This window comes from Lonchura striata, chromosome 3 (assembly GCF_046129695.1).
Source record: "Lonchura striata isolate bLonStr1 chromosome 3, bLonStr1.mat, whole genome shotgun sequence".
In the NCBI taxonomy this organism is placed as follows: Eukaryota; Metazoa; Chordata; class Aves; order Passeriformes; family Estrildidae; genus Lonchura; species Lonchura striata.
In genome coordinates, this window is record NC_134605.1 from 15,367,701 (window position 1) to 15,387,567 (window position 19,867).

A 19,867-nucleotide genomic window follows, 5' to 3' on the forward strand; every position below is an offset into this window, starting at 1 on the left:
GGGCACCAGCAACACAGTCCTGCATCTGGCTGTGGCCCCGTGTGCTGCTCTCCTGCCTCAGAGGGCAGCAGCCAGCAAACATGACCCCTTGGCATCACAACACGGACTACTGATAGGTGCAGTACCTGATCCACAGCCTCATGAGACTTCACCTCCTTGTCAAAAAGGGAGTTGAGATCCACAGATCTGCTGTTAACCTCCTCTGTGATGACCTGGTGTTTGCTTCAAATAGTATTCTCTTCCTTAATCCATGTGCTAGCTCAGTTCCAGCTGCATCTGTGCCCATTTCTTTGAGTTATGCTCAGCTGTGACTCCACTTACACGAACAAGGCTACTGCTGTGAAATGGAGAGATTCACGAGATGACCTCTAAAAACAAGAGCTGTGGCACCAGAGAAAGGGTTGCCAACTAGTTGACACAGTCTTCAATTATGCTGCTATTACATTGAAACACATGTAATGTAGCTGCAGCTTTAGAAAAAAGAACCATCTCCATTTGTGAAATGAAATAAACTGAGTCCTGCCTAGGCTTGCTTTCAGATAGGGCACACAACCATTAGGCTATGAATGAAATTTCAAACGTTAATGCCTTATCTTGACAAGGCAGGAACAAAGGGTGCGAGACAGTTCGAGCCACGTAGCTGCCATATGTTGTCGAGTCGACGCTCGTGATGTCATGAAGGTCACTGCAAAACCACACCACTGAGGAGGCAGACACTGCCTGCATTCATCCAGCTTGCCTGGAGAACAAAATTTACCATTCTCCCCCTTCCTGATCAATGAAGCCTCATTTTTAAAGTACAGCAGGATTTTTCTGTGTATTTGTTAATACAATAATTAATTTAATTGGAAGCTAAACTTAAAAAAAATTAAGTCCTAATTTCTTTCTTTGACCATACAAGTCTTGCAAAATTTTGCCAAAACCTTGAGCGTACACATGAATTTTTAATTACTACAATTTTGCCTATGTGGGAAAACCTATTAAAGATATGTACGTTAAGACATGGCTGAAAAACATAAAAATTAATAAACAAAGCTGAAATGCAAAGAAATCTTTCATTTGATTACAACCTGTTTGCAGTACTCAGTAAGCAATGTGTTCCATCTGCAATACCCACGTGCACATTTGTGAGTTTCCATCATTATGCACAGAGATAACGGATGTCTTTTCTACCTAATATTTAATCTTTGTAACTTAGTCATGTCTTACTTTCATGATCACACAACTCTAGGCTCTAAAATATCATCTCAATGTAGCTGTAATCTCACATTCTTTCAAATAAAGAATGTCCACCAGTTTCCTATCAAGTAAAAATTTCTACCCCTGCAAATAAAAGGTAGTGCTTTATTTAAAGGGCATATTTTCACAGATATGGATTTCTTGTATCCATAAAATTAACTGGACTAACAGTTATGAGAATGAAGATGCTATACAAACACAACACACAAGGCTAGTGTAAAATGTGAAAGTATTTTGTCTACATAGAATATCCAACACCCTATCAAGATGCTTAAGACAAGAAAAGTTCAGTTAAGAGAAAACTTAAAAAATACGTTTATTTTCTGTGTAGATACAGCTGAAACCTGAAGATCATGTTCTTCACCCTTACATTTCCACCCCAAAGTGAGCAGGCAAAGAACAAGGATAAAACAGTCTCCTTCAGTTACAGTTCTGTACCCCTCTAGCAACTTTCTTGATATACATATATCTGGCAGATCAACAGGGGAAAAAAACAGTTCAGTTTACAGCAGATGATACATCAAAATGGAAATATCTCCGAGGGCTGCACCTTGATATTTCATTAGCAAATTTAACAGCATTTCTATTATTAAATGTTTCTGTCAACTGCACTTATGCAAAGTGATGTTAATCACAGATTTAAATTAAAAATTACACATAACATGCTTTTTAAAGTTTTTATTGAATGTAGTATTTAAACAATTTCATAAACAACTAAATCATAAAACTGTCTGTTCATGATGCTTCCAATCTTCTATTCCTCCATTTTTCCACATAGAACTTGAGACTCTCCTACAAACAGAGTGGAATAAACAAGTTCAACCTTGTTCCAACTGAGAAGTTACTAATTCTGAACAAAGTCTTACGTCCTGACAAAATCTATTATTCTCTGTCATGCAAAGCTACATCTGTATTGAAGTCTGTATAATTAGGAGAAATACCACAGAGAGTGAATAAAAGGAAAACCTTGCCAAAAATGCATAATGAAGCTTCTATTACTAAATGCAATAATATAATCAATTTCATTTTCAAAATGAAAATACTTTTTAACTTCAATCTGTAATTGTGTCAAAAAAATTGAAACGCTTTTAAAGACCAAGCTGCATTAGAGAAAAATTGAACAGGGAAATGAATCATCCCAGTGACTTGGAAAAAACACTCTTTATTTTCACTGGCTACATATAAGAAACAGACATTCTAGGTTTTAAATTTACAGCCCAAATAAAAATTCAGATTATAAAGTATGTAAAGCTACAGAAAAAACCCACCATAGCCATTGAAAGGCTGAACCAAATATTTTGTGCCAAAGTTCTCTCCAATTCTTTCCAAATTAGAATAGGAAAATCACATTTATCATGAAGCAACATAGAGAAACAATATATAGCCAGTCTTCTCAGAATTACAGAACATTTCTTTAGTGGTGAAAAAAATGCAATAAAACGTTCGTTTAGAGAATGAAAAATAGAATGTCTTCTAAATTTGCTTAGCAAAAATGGTACTAGTAGACTATTAGTGAAAGGAATGAGATCTATTTGCAGTCTTCACAGATTTAATATCATGCTGCTTGTCACCCTCAAGTAAAGTGTATTTGCACAGTTGCATAGGTATCTTGGCAGGGCAGCTAGAAGCAAAGGTGCAACAGAAAAATAATTCCTACGATTCTAAAATTCCATCCTACTAGCGCAGCAACTTATACTTGACACAAAACACTAATTAATGAAAACTAGAAGCCATTAATTGCTACTGAAGCACACATTCTACAAGCCTTTTCAAGTCCAATTGCTTAGAAAAATGCCCCAAGGAAATTTGATAAAGGTACACCTGTAGATGAGTGCCTGATAAGAAGGAGGTAGTTAAAATATCATAAGCCCTGAGAGGTTTTATTTCCTCAATTCAAATCCAATGCAAGATTGCCACAGCTCCCACAAAACCCAGGACTTCACACATTCCTTTGAGGAGTCTCTGCAGAGACCTAGTCCCTACGTAATTATTCATGCAGTTTGCTTTATTAATATTGAACATACACAACTCTGCAGCTCTATTTCTTAATTAGGAAATACTCACAGGGGGTTCAGTGAAAGGGACAGGCTCTCCTACTTTCTTCAGAAAAGTTGCTAAAGATTTCAAAGCGATCTCGTGCAGCTCTACATTCTTCGCTTTTGCTTTCTCATACGTAGCCTTTACAGAAGCAACATCCCCATCCAATTCTAAAGGAAAAAAATAGAACCCAAAAAATCTCAGTGGTTACTTGTTTCTCTTTCCACCTGTTTTCACTCATGCTTAACCATCGACTGCTGCTCAGATATTTGCTTGAGAAGCACTGGGATGAAACTGAAGCAACCCCTGACAGATTCACTGCTGTCCTCAGGGTCCTAGAACCAGTACAACAGTTCCTAGCACCTTGTAAACATCAAGGAAGCCATCATGTCCAGTTAAATTCATTCTGTTGCCTGGGAGGGAGAACATTAACACCTGCAATATGGGAGCTGTCTCAGGTTTTACTTGTTCACATTGGGAAACATCATCTTCACAACCACAGGAGCTATAAAAGCAATGGTTCATAAAGGAAAAAAAAAAAAAAAAAAGCTTTGTGCAGAAATGGATAGCCTGTGTCCCTTTTTTGTGAGAAAAAGCTTCCCACTCACATCTGGCAAGTGGCTGAGCTTCTTTTTGAATGTGGGAGGCTACTGCAAAAACTGCATGAAATGACAGCTTAATGAAAGCACAGAAATCATTAACTTTCTAGAACTTTAAAATAGGTTTATTGTATGGGAAACACCAACAAAAAGAGCTAATACTTAGATTGCATTTAATGGACCACACAATCGTGATTTTACATATTTCTTTTTTCTAAAAGGTATACAGCAAAGGATTGTGCATCTCACCAGACTGAAGGAAAGTTAGCCCTGGCAGTGGATCTCATCTCAGGACAAGGATAGGAGTAAACACCCTTTTATTTGTTCCATCATGGATGCCTGACAGATGATCAAACTTGTCTCAGCTGCGATCTATATTCTACTATATCTTTGCTAAACACAAACAATTATAATTTTACTTGTCCATTCTTTTGCTAATTAGAAACAGTAACCAATTGTGGTAATAACAATCTTCTGACACCTTTCACAGCCTTTTCTAATTAAAAATAACAACAGCCTGATAGGAAAACAATTTCTTGTCTCAAAAATTATGCAAATACAAGCTTGGATTTGGCCCAAAACAAGAAATTATGTTTGAAAGCTTACTACTAACTTAAAAAAAACCCCCAACTTTGATTTAAAAGATCTTATTTCTACCCCTCATGGCTAGAGCACAATCTAAGCCTTCTCATTTTCAGTCGTGCTAAATATTTTGCTGATGATCCCTTTAACAGTCAAATGACCAGTGTCTCATACAGTAAGATGCTTGCACCTGTGCTTTTAAAACTCTTCATGCTGGTCCTCAGTGTCTCCTCTAGAACCTGCTAGGAGCCAGGTCCATCTCTGCCTGAAGACAGCACAGCAAGCATCTGTTCATACAGAGTGTAGGTTCTTGCTTTAGGTATAGCTGGCTGAGTGATTCTCTCCAATCTCTTTATGCAACTGCTATACCATCATGTAGTTAGGAAGGATAGTGAAAAACCTGATTCACTTGCAGAATTTTTACTGAAGTAACAGCAGCAGAGGACTAACAACAGCATAAAGCAGCAAGTACAGTGCTGGTGACAAAAGGGCAATTTTTTGTTTTATAAAAACATGTTAAAAAACTTACCCTGCTGTGAACCTGAAGCTATCTGTTACAGGGCTAAACAATTTTGGTAGTGATTTCTCTTTGCAATGTTAGTAAGCAAGCAAATTTTCTAAGGTAACACATTATAGCACTTCTACAACTTTAGTCAAATAAGTAACTTTGTATTCCTTTAACACCACATCGTGGATTTGTGTTTGAAGTGTTTCACCTAATTATTCCTATTTATCTTCTCTGTGATAGACTGGTGTACAAAGACTTCTGTCCTCCATTTTTGCTTGCAATATGTGTGAAAAGGATTTACTAGCTGTAATGAAACTGGAGAACAGTATCAGAGTGCACAAGGCAAAGGACTCTACAGCAGAGAGGTGCAAGCTTCCAAATGAGTATTGCCATAGGAGCTCTATGTCCTGGTTTTTCAAGAGTGAATTTGTAAACAAACATACTTAAACTAAAAACTTGACTTTTTTAGAGGTGCTCACTTCTGACTTCAGCTATAAAGAGAACTGATGAGTAGTTCAACTATTTATGTAAATTCAAGTGAAGGCATCTGGAATACTAACTTTTGGCTACATTACAAGATGCATAAATTTACACTAATAACAATAACATCATTTCACATTACTGATAGAACAAATCACTTATGATTTTGAAACATACAAACACACATAAAAGGAATCAATATTACTACATGTTTTGGGGGGAAAAAAGCTAAATTCATGTTAAAAACCATTCATTTCTACAGCATTTTTCCCCGTGGATTAGCATGGATTTTCTTATTCCACGAAGTACCTGCTTTAGGTTCTAAGTAAAGGATTCACAGCTTGTGTCAGCTGGTTGCTCTTTCTTCCTAACAGCCACAACAGCATACAGACCCAATAGACTGAAACAAGAAAAACCTCAAATAACCTCTGCACCTCTTTATGACTCAAACTGTAATGCAAGTAAGGGTTTGCATGACCTTTCTGAATGTCCCCACAGCTCTTACTAAAACTGTTCCAAGGAGCATTGCTTACCATAAGATCTCAAGAGGTACCGGTATGCCGCTGCTGGATCGAGATGCTCAGGAATCAGTTCTAGAAGCACCTCAATCCTCTTTGCCTGTGAGATTTAATGTACATACAAAAAAACCCCATGAACTTGAAATCCTAAAGAATAAAATAAAGTCACTAAATTCAGAACAGTGATTGCACATTTTTCAAGTGAGATAAACTGTACTGGTAACAAAGAATGGACTGTGTGACTCGAAGTATATACAGTAATTCCCTTCGCAAAATTTTGCAGATATGAAATAGTAAAAGAAATTAAGCACAAAATGCAATTAATGAAAATCCATACTCAAGAATCCTAAACAGTAGTGGGGTTTTTCTTCAGGTAGGTAATTAATGTATCAATAATATGAATATGGCAGGATTTCAACCAATTTAGGAAAACTGCAAAACACTCAGCATCCTGCAATGACCCAGAGGTCAATGGCAGCTATGATCAATACTTAAAAGGAGTCAGATCACTAACTGACATGCTTAAATTTGGAACCTCCTTCCCTCAGCCTCTGACTGCAGCTTCAAAAACTCTTAGGTTTTAAATTAATAGCAGCTTATTGAAATTAAGAACATCTTTATCACACACTACCAACTTTGATGTGTTAGTACAATTTCAGCTTGATGAGCTGGGAAACTTACATGTTTTTCGTTCCTTCTTATAGACACCAAACAATAGTGTTTATCACATCATATTTATCATCATCACTTCAACAGAGGAACTTGAAATCTACTAGTATTTAATGGCAATTTCCACAAAACATAAATGTGCATCTGGCTCATTTGAAAAAATATTTATTCTAGTTTGTGTACTAGATGTCTCCTGATGCTGCTCCTCTATGAAAGAGAAATGCATATGGGTTTGCTTGGGTGTGTATTTCAGGGTTGTTTTGTTGTTGTTGTTGTTCAGTGCTGGGTTTGGGGGGGGGATGTTTGATTTTTTTTGTGTGTGTGCTAAGGCTTTTTTGTGTGGGTTGGAGTTTCTTTGTTGGCCTTTGGATTTGTGTTTTATCTGTTTTAGGTTTTTTAGGTTTTTTTTGGGTTTTTTTTGTTTTGGTTTTTTGTTTACTTTAAAGGGGCCATAGGAAGAGGGAGGGATAGGAGTAGAACAAGTACATAAACAGAGCGTTTCAAATTAAAGGGAATGAAGACAAAGCCAGGCATCTAAACAGATGCTCCAACTAGATACATGTGCCAACCACCACAAGTAATACAAAATGTGTCTTTTAATGTAAACACAGAGGCATTTTATCATCAGAGAGAGGCTGAGGTTTTAACTTTCATTTGTATTCATACAATGTAGCAAATAAAAGAAGGACTTTCAAGTTGTGATACTGAACTGGATGATGCAGTAAAGCATTCTAAGCACAATGTTTGTAGGATTTATAGTGCAACGTGGAAAATGCAGGAAAGAACTGAAACAATAGAAAAATATTAACTACACCCTCCTTTCCATCATGCTCCATAATGTCAACTGCTCTTTAAATATAACCAGCTTTGCAAATTAACCTACTCCCTCTCCAAGAAACCCAGTAAAGCTGTCAACTGTGAAGTTCAAAACACTTTAACAAAGGTTGATGAAATAGGATTTTGTGGCATATAAAACTGTATACATGAAAAAAATATTGTACCTGTCCAGGTCGAGATGCTGATCTAGCCACAAAACGTCCTAAAGTTCTCTTCTCCTGAACTATTGCATCCCACCTCTGAAGACAAAGAAATTATTAATGTAGCAGACATGAGTAGGTAACTGCTAAACAAAATTACTAAGATGAAAATTTTCAATTACAGATGCTCAAAACAATTTACTAACATATTACCAATTTGCAAGGTAAATAATTGAATATTAGTTTGACAAGAAAACCAAAAAACCAACCGCAGACCAAGTTCCATTTTATATACCTCATTGGTAAATGTTTTTAAAATGGTAGGGATAAAGTTTGTTTAAAACAATAGGGAAAGAATTAAACTAATACTTCAATACACCACAAAAATGAGGTTTAGGACTGCAAAAGAATGAAAAAGAGAAACACTATTCCTCTCCAATTATACTGCCAAGCATTCACAAGTGAGCTAGGGATCATAAGGTTAATTATACATTTAATAAGGTGTCAGGGAGATAACTGCTCGTTTCTTTATAAAAATTAAAATGTACAAAGCAAGTTCTCTTTAAAGTATAATTACCTACACTTATGCATACAAAGGACTGATTTCAATCTCTCTATTTTATAAAAGGCTTTAACTGCAATAGACAGGGTTTGAGAGAGAGAAGTTAAACTTAGAGAAGTTTGAGACAGACCAGATAGAAATCAAAAATCGATTTTACTTTAGAAACAAAAAAATGATAAAATATACAAGACAATATAAAGTTTATGTTCCTCAAAGATGTCAGTCTTAGAACTCTTAAAAATGTACAGTGTGGTTTTTTTTAACAGCTGTACAATATCAGTACCAAAATGCACAGGAAAAAGAGAATATTGCGTATATGAAAACACATGCCATGATTTTCCTACATTCAACTAGTACTGTAAACATATGCAAACAAGAAATTCTGGGTTATGCCCATGATGAGTACTCTGTATAAGTATTATGGTACACAAGCTCTTTAAGGTCCAGGTGAAAAGCTGTGAAGGTTCATTCCTTTAGGTAAGCAGACAAGAAGTGGCTTTATGGTGCTAAACAGGGACAAAGCACTGATGAGATAAACTTGCAATATTTTATTAACAGTTCTAGCCATTCTCACCTACTATCAGTAACTGCTCTGAGAGGAAAGAGTCTAGTTTGAGAAATGTTACCCACAGCTCCCTTTCATGCTGAAATATCAAATCCCTTCTGACTCTCATCAGTAAAAGCATTCTCCCTCAAGACAGTAGCAGACACTGCAGCAGCCTCATAAACTTTTAAATATACTCTTCAATGCATTTCTGAAAGCAAGGAGTCTCCATGTATATACTAATATGTTAGATTACAAGCAAAATAGTTCATTTAGGTTGTTGTTTACTTTCCAAAATATAACAACGGAGAGTGACTATTCCTATCCTTCAGTTAGTGGATTCCTATATAGCAGGAATCCTATATTGATCCACATAGAAGTCAAAAGTTTAACAGAGCTCAAAGTTTTTCCTGAGCCATAAAACCCCCTATTTTTCTCCTAGACACAGAAGTTCCAACTCAAGCTTACCGTAAATATTCACTTATAACGAGGTATTTTTAAATTGTCCATTAAGATACAATGTATACAATGTTATTTCAAGTATGCCATAGAGCCATGAATTTATTTAATTCTAACAGCTGGATGCTGTTTTAACAAGTTTCAGGAATAGATGTATGGATATTATTCCATATTCCGGAAAATTTTAGGAATACTGTGATTTTGCTTAAAAAATGAAAAAACCCTTATCTTCACAAAAGCAAAACCCATACCAAATTTTCATTTACTCATTCCACATCAAAGATCAATCAACAAATAAGGAAGAGTGGAATAACTTGAGAAATTTTTTTGCATTTTCATGTCAAGCTATATAGCAAGAGGGTTTTATGGCAAAATTGTAGTCTCCTTTTCATTTAATATTCAGATGACCAGTTAGGCACAGCCCTACACTAAGTAAAGGAATTACAAGTAGTACACCTCACACTGCAGCAGAAGTAACTGAACAGCTTTGTTGGGAGTGTCTTGAAATATGATGAAATATGCCATGGATGAAGCAGAGCTTTTTCTTTAAGAGTTTAAAATACTTAGGAACTGGTAAATCGGTAGCATGCACTATCAGCAGATGATAAGAGGCCTTGGTTTGAGGCAGGAGCCTATGCACACATCAGTCTGACTGCTGGACTGTCACCTGCTTGCATGAGCCACTTGACAGAGCCTGTTTCCAGCATCCACAGTTCATACCACCTCTTGCTTGGCTTGTCTTTAGCTCTGCACAAATGGCACAAATGCAGCTGTCTCAATTCCTGAGAATTCCTGCAAACTCAGCTGAGACTGTGACCCAGAGACCAACATTTGGGTTTTAATGCATCTGTGACAGTCAAATAGAAAGCAAATGTAGCTCTTAATAAACCCTAAATAAAAGATATACAATATTATAGCAACCAAGTGAAGTAAAGTCCACGACAAGCAATCATTGCCAGCTTCTGTTTTGCAAAACGTATAGCTGTAAGATACCGTGTTTACAGCACTTAAGAAATTAGGTGAGAAGTTGCAAGGAAATGGTTTGCAAGAAACAACTGACATGTAACAGAGAACTTGGGAGAAAAATATCTGCAGTATACAAATACTTTTATTTACTTCATGTTACTGGAAGATAAATGCCCCTGACTCTGGCATGCACTGCTACTCTTCAGTACTAAAGCACGAAGTCATGGTTTAGCCCAAAGTGTGCCCTGCTACTCACACTAATTCAAATGCATCCCAGTAGCAGCCTATGCTGCACAACATCTCTTTCTGACAATTTCTCAGTTAACCTTTGAAGAGCTGTAAGCATTTCTGTACCTCTCGTTATGTCATTACCTGTATCAACGATCTGGCATCATCCACTCTGTCTGCACTGATGTACTGAAGGAACAGATCTGTGACAGGTCTGTAAATTCCACACTGACTGGCCAATCGTTCTGCCATCGCACCAACTGCAAAATGATGGGTACATAAGGAAAATCTTTGATTGAAAAGCCTCTTCTGTAAACTTCACAGGCATGATTTATGCTGACTGAGAAGGTTCTATGTGTAATAGCTGTTTCATAACACTTCTGTCGAGTCAGAATATTTAAATATCATTGCAATTAACTTACATTTTTCCAAAGCTGGTTCTAATCCTTCCTCAGACACCACTCTTAACAAATAGGAAATACTTTTGACAGCTTGATCAGGATTCTGTGCACCAGAGATAAGCAGAGGCTCAAGGTATTTCACAGCAGCATCAAGGTCATTGCTAGGAGAAGAGATTGAACTGGCTCAGTTACTGAAATCAAGATTTCTAAACCTAAAGAAGCAATTACAATAAAATTTGTGTTTTCTACATCAAGCTTGTATTTAACCAAGAATGGTTGATGAAAAAACATTGACCAAAAACATTTTAATCACTCAGATATTGTAAAAGTGAAACAATTTATGACTGAATTAATAAATCAATTAATAAATAATTTTTAATGGCCTTTGACCCATACAAAGTTTAGGTATTTGGGACACACTTTTTTCCTCATTAAGAAAGAAGAGTTCAGTTTGCTGCTCTACGAAAATGCATCCTAGAAGGCAAAAACTAAACATTAACAGAGAGTATCTGAATAATTAATGCATGCAATTTAAGCATTTTTATGCAATGTAATTAATTATTTACCTGATTTTTCCCATGCCTGCCCTTTTGGATGCAAAAGACAATACTAAATGTCATTTGGTCATTACATCTATATGCTTTTAATCTTAAGGCCTAAATATAGCTAATACTAATAAAATAATGCAAGTAGTATTCACCAAAGTGTAAATTTACTTCCAGCATTTTAAAAAGATCAAATGACAACATCTCTTACCAGTCCACTCTAAAATTTAATTAAATTGAAAAAGAAAACTGAGCACAATTAATGCTTTTAGGTGAAGCAGCAATGCAGCACATGTGAAAGCTATGAAAAATGCTTTGAAAACTGTATCAGAAACATGGACCAGTAAATGAACATTGTATTGAAAACATCTGTAAGAATCTGTTTTTCAGTTATAAAGGTACAGATTGCAAGGTATTTAAGTATATATAGGGTGCATATTATTTACACTGCTCAGTCTTTTCGCACATCTTGTTAGTTTTGGTATGGGAAAATGCTCTACATGCATACAACTATTTATTTAATAATTCTTGTTACCAATCTCCATCTTAAGAGCACAGCCTGACTTTGCAACACTTAGGACATGGAATCACAGGAAAATAAGCAGTTTATAACACAGATAATGAAGTATCTCTCCCATCTGAAGCATTCAATTTATGTTCAAGTTCATGCACTAGAACTGTGTGCCAAGGACCACTGGGATCTGCTCCCTGTGGCTTGGCATGCCTGAGGCAACCAGGAATCTGTATGTACTACAGAGCTCTACAGCTTTCCTGCCAGGTCAGGCACAAGAGGTCCACCCAACAAAACTACTTTGAAATAAAGCAACGGAATTATGTAGGATTCCTGGAGACTGGTACGTTTGAGAAGCCGACTTTGCCCTCTCTCCTCCAGGTGTTTTACACAAAGGAGAAACCAGCACCAATGTATCAACTAGTTGATACCAATGTATCAACTAAACCAGAAATGCACACAGAGCACAGTACTGAATTAAACAGATGAATCACAGGATACTATAAAGTGTGGGGATAACTAGGATAACTAAACTGCAGCCTAAAGCATCAGCCAAGCTCTTTCAGTTCTTACCAAAAAAAAAACCCAATGAAAGACCTCACTCCACAGGTACACATCCAGTTTTCATATTTTGAAGGTAAAGACAGTAATATTTCAAGAATATATTGCCATTTCAACTGCTGGAACAGGTAATATATTTTTGTTTCCAAACAAGAACAAAAAAAAAATATATGCATAATCTCTGGATGCTACATTTGACAAAGTAATTTCATTTTACCTTCAGACTTCATAGAGCTTTTGATGTAACACCAAGGAAATGCTTTAGGTGAATACTGGAATAAAGGTATCAAAGCTAAATTATAACACCAAAGAAGACCTTAATGCTTCACAGTTATTATCCCTGTATTTCATTAAATTTTCAACCCCAAATTTGTATGGGAGACAATACCAGAACAGAACTGCACACTATACTCAACTAGAATTTAAAAAAAAATGGAAAAATGGAAACAGAATTAAATGGATAATGCAAGAGATTTCCCAGCACACTGCAGAAGATATTAAATACATAGTCCTAGAAATAGTTACCTTTTTGTATGAGCCAATGCAATTGCATTAGGCATTAGTGAGGCAGATAAATTAATTGATTTGGTGACGTCTCCCAGGATGTTTTCAAGTGCTTGCAGGTTCTTTACATCTCCTTTTTCTGCCAGGGCCTGAATGAGAGCAATAACTGCTGGTCTAGAAGGCAACATGCCACTGTCAAGCATTCCTTTTAAAACAGCCAAGGCATCTAACAATGGTAAAGAAATAAGGGAAACAGCAATCAGAAAGTTCAGAAAGCACCATGCTGCTGGTATCATTAATCCTACCCATTTAAAATATGTAGAGAAAAAAAATTTCTTTAAGCCCTGCAATCACTAGAGTGAATTCTAACTTGAATATATATATATACATATATACAAATAAAAAAATTCAACAATAATTTAGGTTGAAAGGCTGTAATATCTCATAATAAGAAGTATTAAGCTACTTTCAAGATTGAAATAATGTTTGCAACCAGTTCAAGGAAAGCAGGTGTGCCATAAATATTCTCTCTTATGATTCTGAAGTCCTGACTATTTTCTTCTCCAAACAACAATTTCCTTTACTAAAAACCAAAAAACGTTGTATATTTAAGAATAAATATAGCCTAAAAATGTATTCGTTATAGAAACTGCTGAATTATAATACTGAGATTTCTCTTTTTAAGTGTGCATGAAAGCTTTGTTTCCCAAAATTTAATTTTTAAATAGAACTATGGGATACAAGTCTCCTTGCAAGAATAAAAACCGAGAACTCAACCCTTACCTCAGAAACTCCTAAGACTACAGCAATTACATCTGTTAAAAACACACAAGGTCAATCTCCTGTCCATCTGCCACAAATTCTCCAAACCCACAGCTGATGAAGTCACCCTCATTTCTCCAAGAAGAATTCTTGTCAATGTATGGTATTCATGAGCAAACACACACAGAAAGACATGCCCCTCTGGTAAAAATCTCTTAGTCCTTACCAGCATAGGCAGGATTAATCACAGATGATAATTATAATACCAAGGGATAACACTTCTAGCATAATATACACCCACATGAACCCCACAGCACTGCCATTCCAATTCAATATGCAGGTACCGCAGAAACCAAGTGCTACCCTTCACATGGGAGGAAGCAAAAAACATCCTCTATGCTTAGTCTTCCTTCACAGGAAGTTTTTTTCTGCCCCACACTCTTTTTTTTTAGGGAAAAAAAAGGAGCAATACATGGTGGGAGCAAGATTCACAACATTTAAAAAGCAATCTCAGAACACATGCAAAGTTTAAATTCTCTCCTAATTAGGTGTGGATCTCCCTCTAGCAGAGTACAACCAGCCTTCTCAAGCACAAGGACAGAGAAAGATTTGAAACCTGCATATGTGCAGAACTACTGCAAGAAGTTAGGTACTAGTAGCATAGTGGGTAAATCTGCAGGTAACTATATGAAAACCAACCATGCATCTTTCAAAGTGGTATCCTATAAACTGTGCAAATTTCCTACCTCAAGTTGTGACTCTTTTAAATAACCTGATTTTTACCAAGTTCTTGCTATCAGAGCTCTTAGGACTACTCTTAGGGGCCTCCATAAAACTTCTTAACTGTACCACATTACACAGCCAAGAATGTTGATGAATTAAATGAGGTATGCAAGTGGTAAAGCAGGCAGGTTTTACAGAAGTGAAAGCCATCATAGACTGTAGGTCAAATGGAGCTCAGCAACAAAAGACTACAAAAAACACCATGCCCCAAAATGCTTTGAGTAATCTCTGAACCTTAGAAAATGACCAGTATGGCTGAATTACTTAGTAGCCTGCATTTTCAAGGCTTCACTTAGACAAAGACAAGCAGTATCTCTCAAATTAAAATAGAAACAAGGTTAATTGTGACTAGTCAATAAAACTGTCAGATAAAGCTTTTTCAATGCACAAGATAAAAAAAATATAATTTTGCAAAGTAATGTTATTCCACAGACTTGAGAAACTTTGCATTGTGCAATAAGTAAGATTTTTAGAGTACAGCAAGGAAGAGAGTTAATGTGACAGAGAACTGAATATGCAGGCTAAAAAAAACCCGACTAGCTAGTGCAATAGACTGGCAGGATATAGAAACATCTGAAGTTCTGATGAAGGGAAGAATTTTGGTGTGCAACATTCGGGAAGAGCTGGTAAAATTCATGGCATATTAGAGAAGAAAACAGAAGACTTATTCTAATAAATCAGACAGGAAAGTCAGGTGAAGGCCTTGAAAACTACAAAAAAATATCTGCAAAGACCAGAAGGAGCAATGGCATTCATCACAAATACTTCAGTGGATGACAACTGCCAATGACATGAAACTGGAGGCTGAATGAGGAAGAAGACAGGTTTATCAGCCACAGGAAACAAACAGTAGAAGGGAGAAGATGTGTCTAAATGCTCATCTTGAGTATTTTAATGTAGCTGATGTTTTATGGGTATGGGTTATTCGCACAGCTATGCATGACAGAATGAAATGAAATGTAATGATGGCACAATAAAAAATGGATTTTTTGGTAGGCCTTATAAACTCAAATAATACACTGAATTTGTACATAGCTGCTTTAATGCCTAAAGGTACTGACAAAAATACGTAGCAGCACTGTACTTTGACTTGCATGGAGATAAAGGACATTGGCCTGCATGTACAACTCCCTGCATGCAGAGTTTTCCTCTCTCACAAGAGTTCTACAGCCCAACTAAATAAGTAGGACATAACACTTTGGAGCTGATCTCTAGGCTGCAAAGCAGCCAAGGCTGAGAACTAAAATAAAACAACTGTAAACTTTATGCAGCATCTTGCTGGGTACCCCCACGCACTCTTCAGCCACCATTTTCTTCACTATCATCATTATTACATTAAAAAGAAAACCAGAGTATTTTGTTACTGTTGCTATTGAGAACTATTAAAAAGTATTTGATTAAGTTTTTAAATCAATATTATAATCATTTAGTTCACAATCACACACATTTAACAGTCCATTTAACTAATCTGGTATCTCACACAACCAACACAATATGCAAGAAACAACTGCTGGGAATTGTTTCAGATGCTCTAAAGTATGTTAATTTCCAAAGCAAAATGACTTGTGCTGTGAATTTTAACACACTTGAAAGCATGTACTTTCTCTCGTTCTGGAGCACAAATTTTGCATGTCTGAAGAGCTGTGATTCATCTTAAGAAAACCCATCTTGTGTTAAATGGAATGGAAACTGGACTAAGTGGTCAAATGACAAGTACATTCATATTCAAGCTGTATTATAAATGCATGTACAGTAATTTACGTCTCTCAGCTACCACAAAAGGCTCTTGATAAGCAGGTAATTTGCTAAATGGACTCCTTTATCCAAGTATTCGAAGGGCGTTACAAGAAAAATCTGCAGAGGCATTAATGTGACGTAAAGGTCAAGCATTGTGACATACCTTTCAAATAATCCCGCCTAACTTGCGATATGATGAGGAGGCTGCTGGCAGCACTGTTCAGTGTGAAGCCCTTGATGTGGGTCTCAGCACTAAAAGAAGCAGACATTTAGAAAGGAATTACTGACATGCTTCTGATACGATAATAAATGGTTGAGCACCAAGGTGAAATTATAAAAACTACTGTTCGTATGTTAAAAATATTGCTGCAAAATATCGACCTGGAGACAGCTTTTGTGTTATCCTGTCAATGGTTATAGAAGGATAATTTTTTTTTGCATTCTGACAGATGACAAAGTTGGAAGTGAGCAACAAAAGAAACAAAGTACAAGATTTTTTTTAAACAATCGGTTCAGATTCTTGAATGCTGACATATTAGATGACTAAAATAACTGCATGCCCTGCATTGTTCTGTTGTATCCTAAGCTGGATACTTTTTCTTCTTTTTTCAATAGTCACCATAATTATAAAATATAAAACTATTCTTTCAGCAATAAAAATGAAACATTTATTTTCAGCACTGTATATTTTAAATATAAACTAAAGCATATTATGAACTAACACCATATCATTTGGTTGATTAATTTTCAAATTTCTGTCATCTAGATGTATACAGGTTTTAAAGCGAACATCCTACATTTGCTGCCTTAGCCACATTAAAATTGTATTTCGCTTATCAATTCCTCATCTCCTGTAATACAAAACTTCATGTAAGTATAGCAAAGACAGCCTTTACTTTAGTAACCCTGCTAAAGCTTTTCTAACACTCTGGGAATGAGTCAAGAGAGACTAACCAGCAATCACATTGGTCTTATACTACTAAATGTTCCTGCTCCTAAATGACATAGAGCCAAGCCCCATTTTTAATATATAAGGATAACTTTACAAATGTTCATTTCTAGATTACAAAATCTCTACAGAGCAAAGGGGGGCATTGCCATTTACCATATCAGCAATCAAGATAAACCTCACTGATCATCTTGTGGCAAACAACTGAGCAGCCTACCTACTTGAACTTAGGGGTTGAGCGGATTGGGAGGTAAGCAGGGTCATTGCTAAATTGTTCTCCTCAATCCCAAGAAAATCCTTCACATTGCACACAATATGACTATCCTCTCAGTCACTTTCAGCCTCCCAGGCTCACAAATGCTGTCACTGGACTCAGGATTTTCTTCCTCTCCCAACCAATCCCCTTAATCCCTGCCTAAGCACCCACTGCTCAGTTCCGCCTTTTTTTTTTCCCTTTGTCCCATCTGTCAAAGCCCTTAAGTCAACAATTCATGCATGAGACTGTAAATTACATATAACAAAGGATTTACTTTCTCCAATCTTCCAATCTTCAGTGTGATTAAATAGATGTTAGCTACTATTACAGAACTAATCCATCATTCCAATACTCCTAAATTTCTATTCAAAACTCCTTGGACTAAACACAGTAAATATTCCTCAAAACAGTTGTAGAATGTGAAAGCAACTACACTTGGGTTGACCAACGGATCAGTAATGTTCCAGGATGTCTGGTGTTTGCTTCTTTCCAAGGCAGTGTAGGAGTGCTATTTACTTTCTCCCACATCACTTTCTCATGGAAGTTTTTCAGTTCAGGTTGAAGTTATTGGACATTTTTAAATTTAAAAAAAAGTGGTTATTTTGTTGTCTATGTTAATGTGCACAGTGAGACTATCCACATATTATTTACCTTTCCAATTTGGTTTCAAACAGTAAAATGAGTAATATGTATCTAAATAAAGGTAGCTTTCCTACATTTTGTGAAAATATTAGGAGCTGCACAAGTTTCAGGCCACCACACATTTAGGCTTTGTAGGAGAAATCTCTTTTTAGTATGAGGCTGGAAAAATTCTGAAGCACCCAGAAATGTGTGCTGAACACACAGATGTGTTATGCCTCATTCACAGGCACACACACCATCACCTTCTCTATTTCAGTGAACTACTTAGAACTTAAAAGCTTTTAAAAATGCTTCATATAAGTATTATTTTGTTACTAGGAAAAAAGCCACACAGATACACAATGAACACAATCAATATGAAGTGTTTTCTGTCTTGATGCAACAGTAAGCTGTTAGAAGCTTCTCAGATTGTCATTATTTGGCATTTCTATGTTACGGAGTAGGAGAGTTGTGAAAAGCACAGGGGTCATGATCATCGTTGGCTTTGACCAGTAACCAAGAAGAAAATATTTATAAAATCCTATTACTTTACTCCTAGACATCTCAAACTTCAGAGGCTTAACACATCTCTGACCTTTTCAGTATTTCAAATTATCTTTTTTCCTTGAATTTTGAATTTACATACTGCAACACTTATCAAAAGTGACAATTCTGAATCCTTGAAATACTAGGAACAACCACCACCTTCTTTCTTCTCTTCCAATCTGCCAGTAACTGCTGGTATTATGCACTACTTTGTGCATCTTCCTTACAAGTGTGTTTGAGCTACAGAGCAGGGAAGCAGTGGATCCATGTACAAATGGTCAGTATTGAAACACAATGTTTCAAGCTTCTTCCCTGAAGAACCTTCCAATACATCTTCAGATAATTGAGTATTTTCTCTGAAACAAACTACCTGAATTTTAGCAATGTTCCTTGTACTCCCTGAAACATCTTCCCTCCATCTTCTACTTGCAAAGATTTATCAGTTATCAGCATTACAGGGAGATCAATTTGATAAACTGATTTAGTTTTCCCACAATATAAGCCATAAATCCTGCAGACACAAACATTACTTATCATAAAGCACAGTTGCTGAGAGCTATTTGAAAAAGGACTATTTGTTCTATTGAAAGCAGAACTCCAACAATTTTTCAATGAAAGACATTTGTCCAGTCTAAATACTTTTAAAGGAAACAGTAAAATAATCAATATAATCTTATACTAAACTGTTCCTGGACATCAGAAACTAAGTTGGTTCCAACAACTATGAGGTTTTTACAGTACTCTATGATTTAGGTAATTTGCCTACAGGCACTTTCAAATCCACTGTATTCATTCAGTGAGCACACTTGATGACAACCACCAGTCTTGTTTTAGTTGACTAAATGGAAAGACTTAAAACCCTTAAACTTAAATTCTTGTTCTTCTGAACTCTACATTGACAAGTCACAACACTTTAAAGCCTACAACCTGACCATAACACATGTACAGGCAATAATTAAAGCAAGTGCCGTATCATACAACTCACTAAAGGTTAATTTGATTCCTTTCCTTCTAATAATTCATGACAGCAGGTTGGATTTATTTCAGAAGTGTAAGAGTTTGATCTAAGGTTTATGGTCATCTCTAGCCACTGGCATCACAGTCAAATGTACCATTTTGCATTTGGCAGCCAGCCAGCTGCCAGGGAGTGTGGGCAGAGTTAAGACAGCAGCAGGGACAGGCATTCAGGGGAAGGCTCACAGACAGCTAAGTGAAGGAATCTTGTCTGTTTAGATATTGCTCTAAAGAGGAAAAGGCAGACTGCCAGAAGGGTAGACTTTCAACTCTGATGCCAAGTACATTTGTTCAGATTGTTATTTGAAA

The 19,867-nt window shown here is 36.3% G+C and overlaps 1 protein-coding gene across 2 annotated transcripts in view; it reads right to left on the bottom strand.

Moving 5' to 3' along the window:
- Positions 1-1,525: 1,525 nt before the first annotated feature.
- Positions 1,526-19,867, bottom strand: part of LRPPRC (leucine rich pentatricopeptide repeat containing) — an 85,449-nt gene continuing 67,107 nt past the window's right edge. For both annotated transcript variants that reach the window (XM_021526450.2, XM_021526451.2), the window contains exons 31-38: positions 16,336-16,424; positions 12,912-13,116; positions 10,791-10,930; positions 10,513-10,628; positions 7,634-7,708; positions 5,979-6,063; positions 3,304-3,446; positions 1,526-2,031 (exon numbers count right to left, since the gene is read on the bottom strand). In XM_021526450.2, the coding sequence (XP_021382125.1) occupies positions 1,975-2,031; positions 3,304-3,446; positions 5,979-6,063; positions 7,634-7,708; positions 10,513-10,628; positions 10,791-10,930; positions 12,912-13,116; positions 16,336-16,424 (910 nt within the window). In that variant the 3' untranslated portion in view covers positions 1,526-1,974. The remainder of the gene's footprint in view (positions 2,032-3,303; positions 3,447-5,978; positions 6,064-7,633; positions 7,709-10,512; positions 10,629-10,790; positions 10,931-12,911; positions 13,117-16,335; positions 16,425-19,867) is intronic.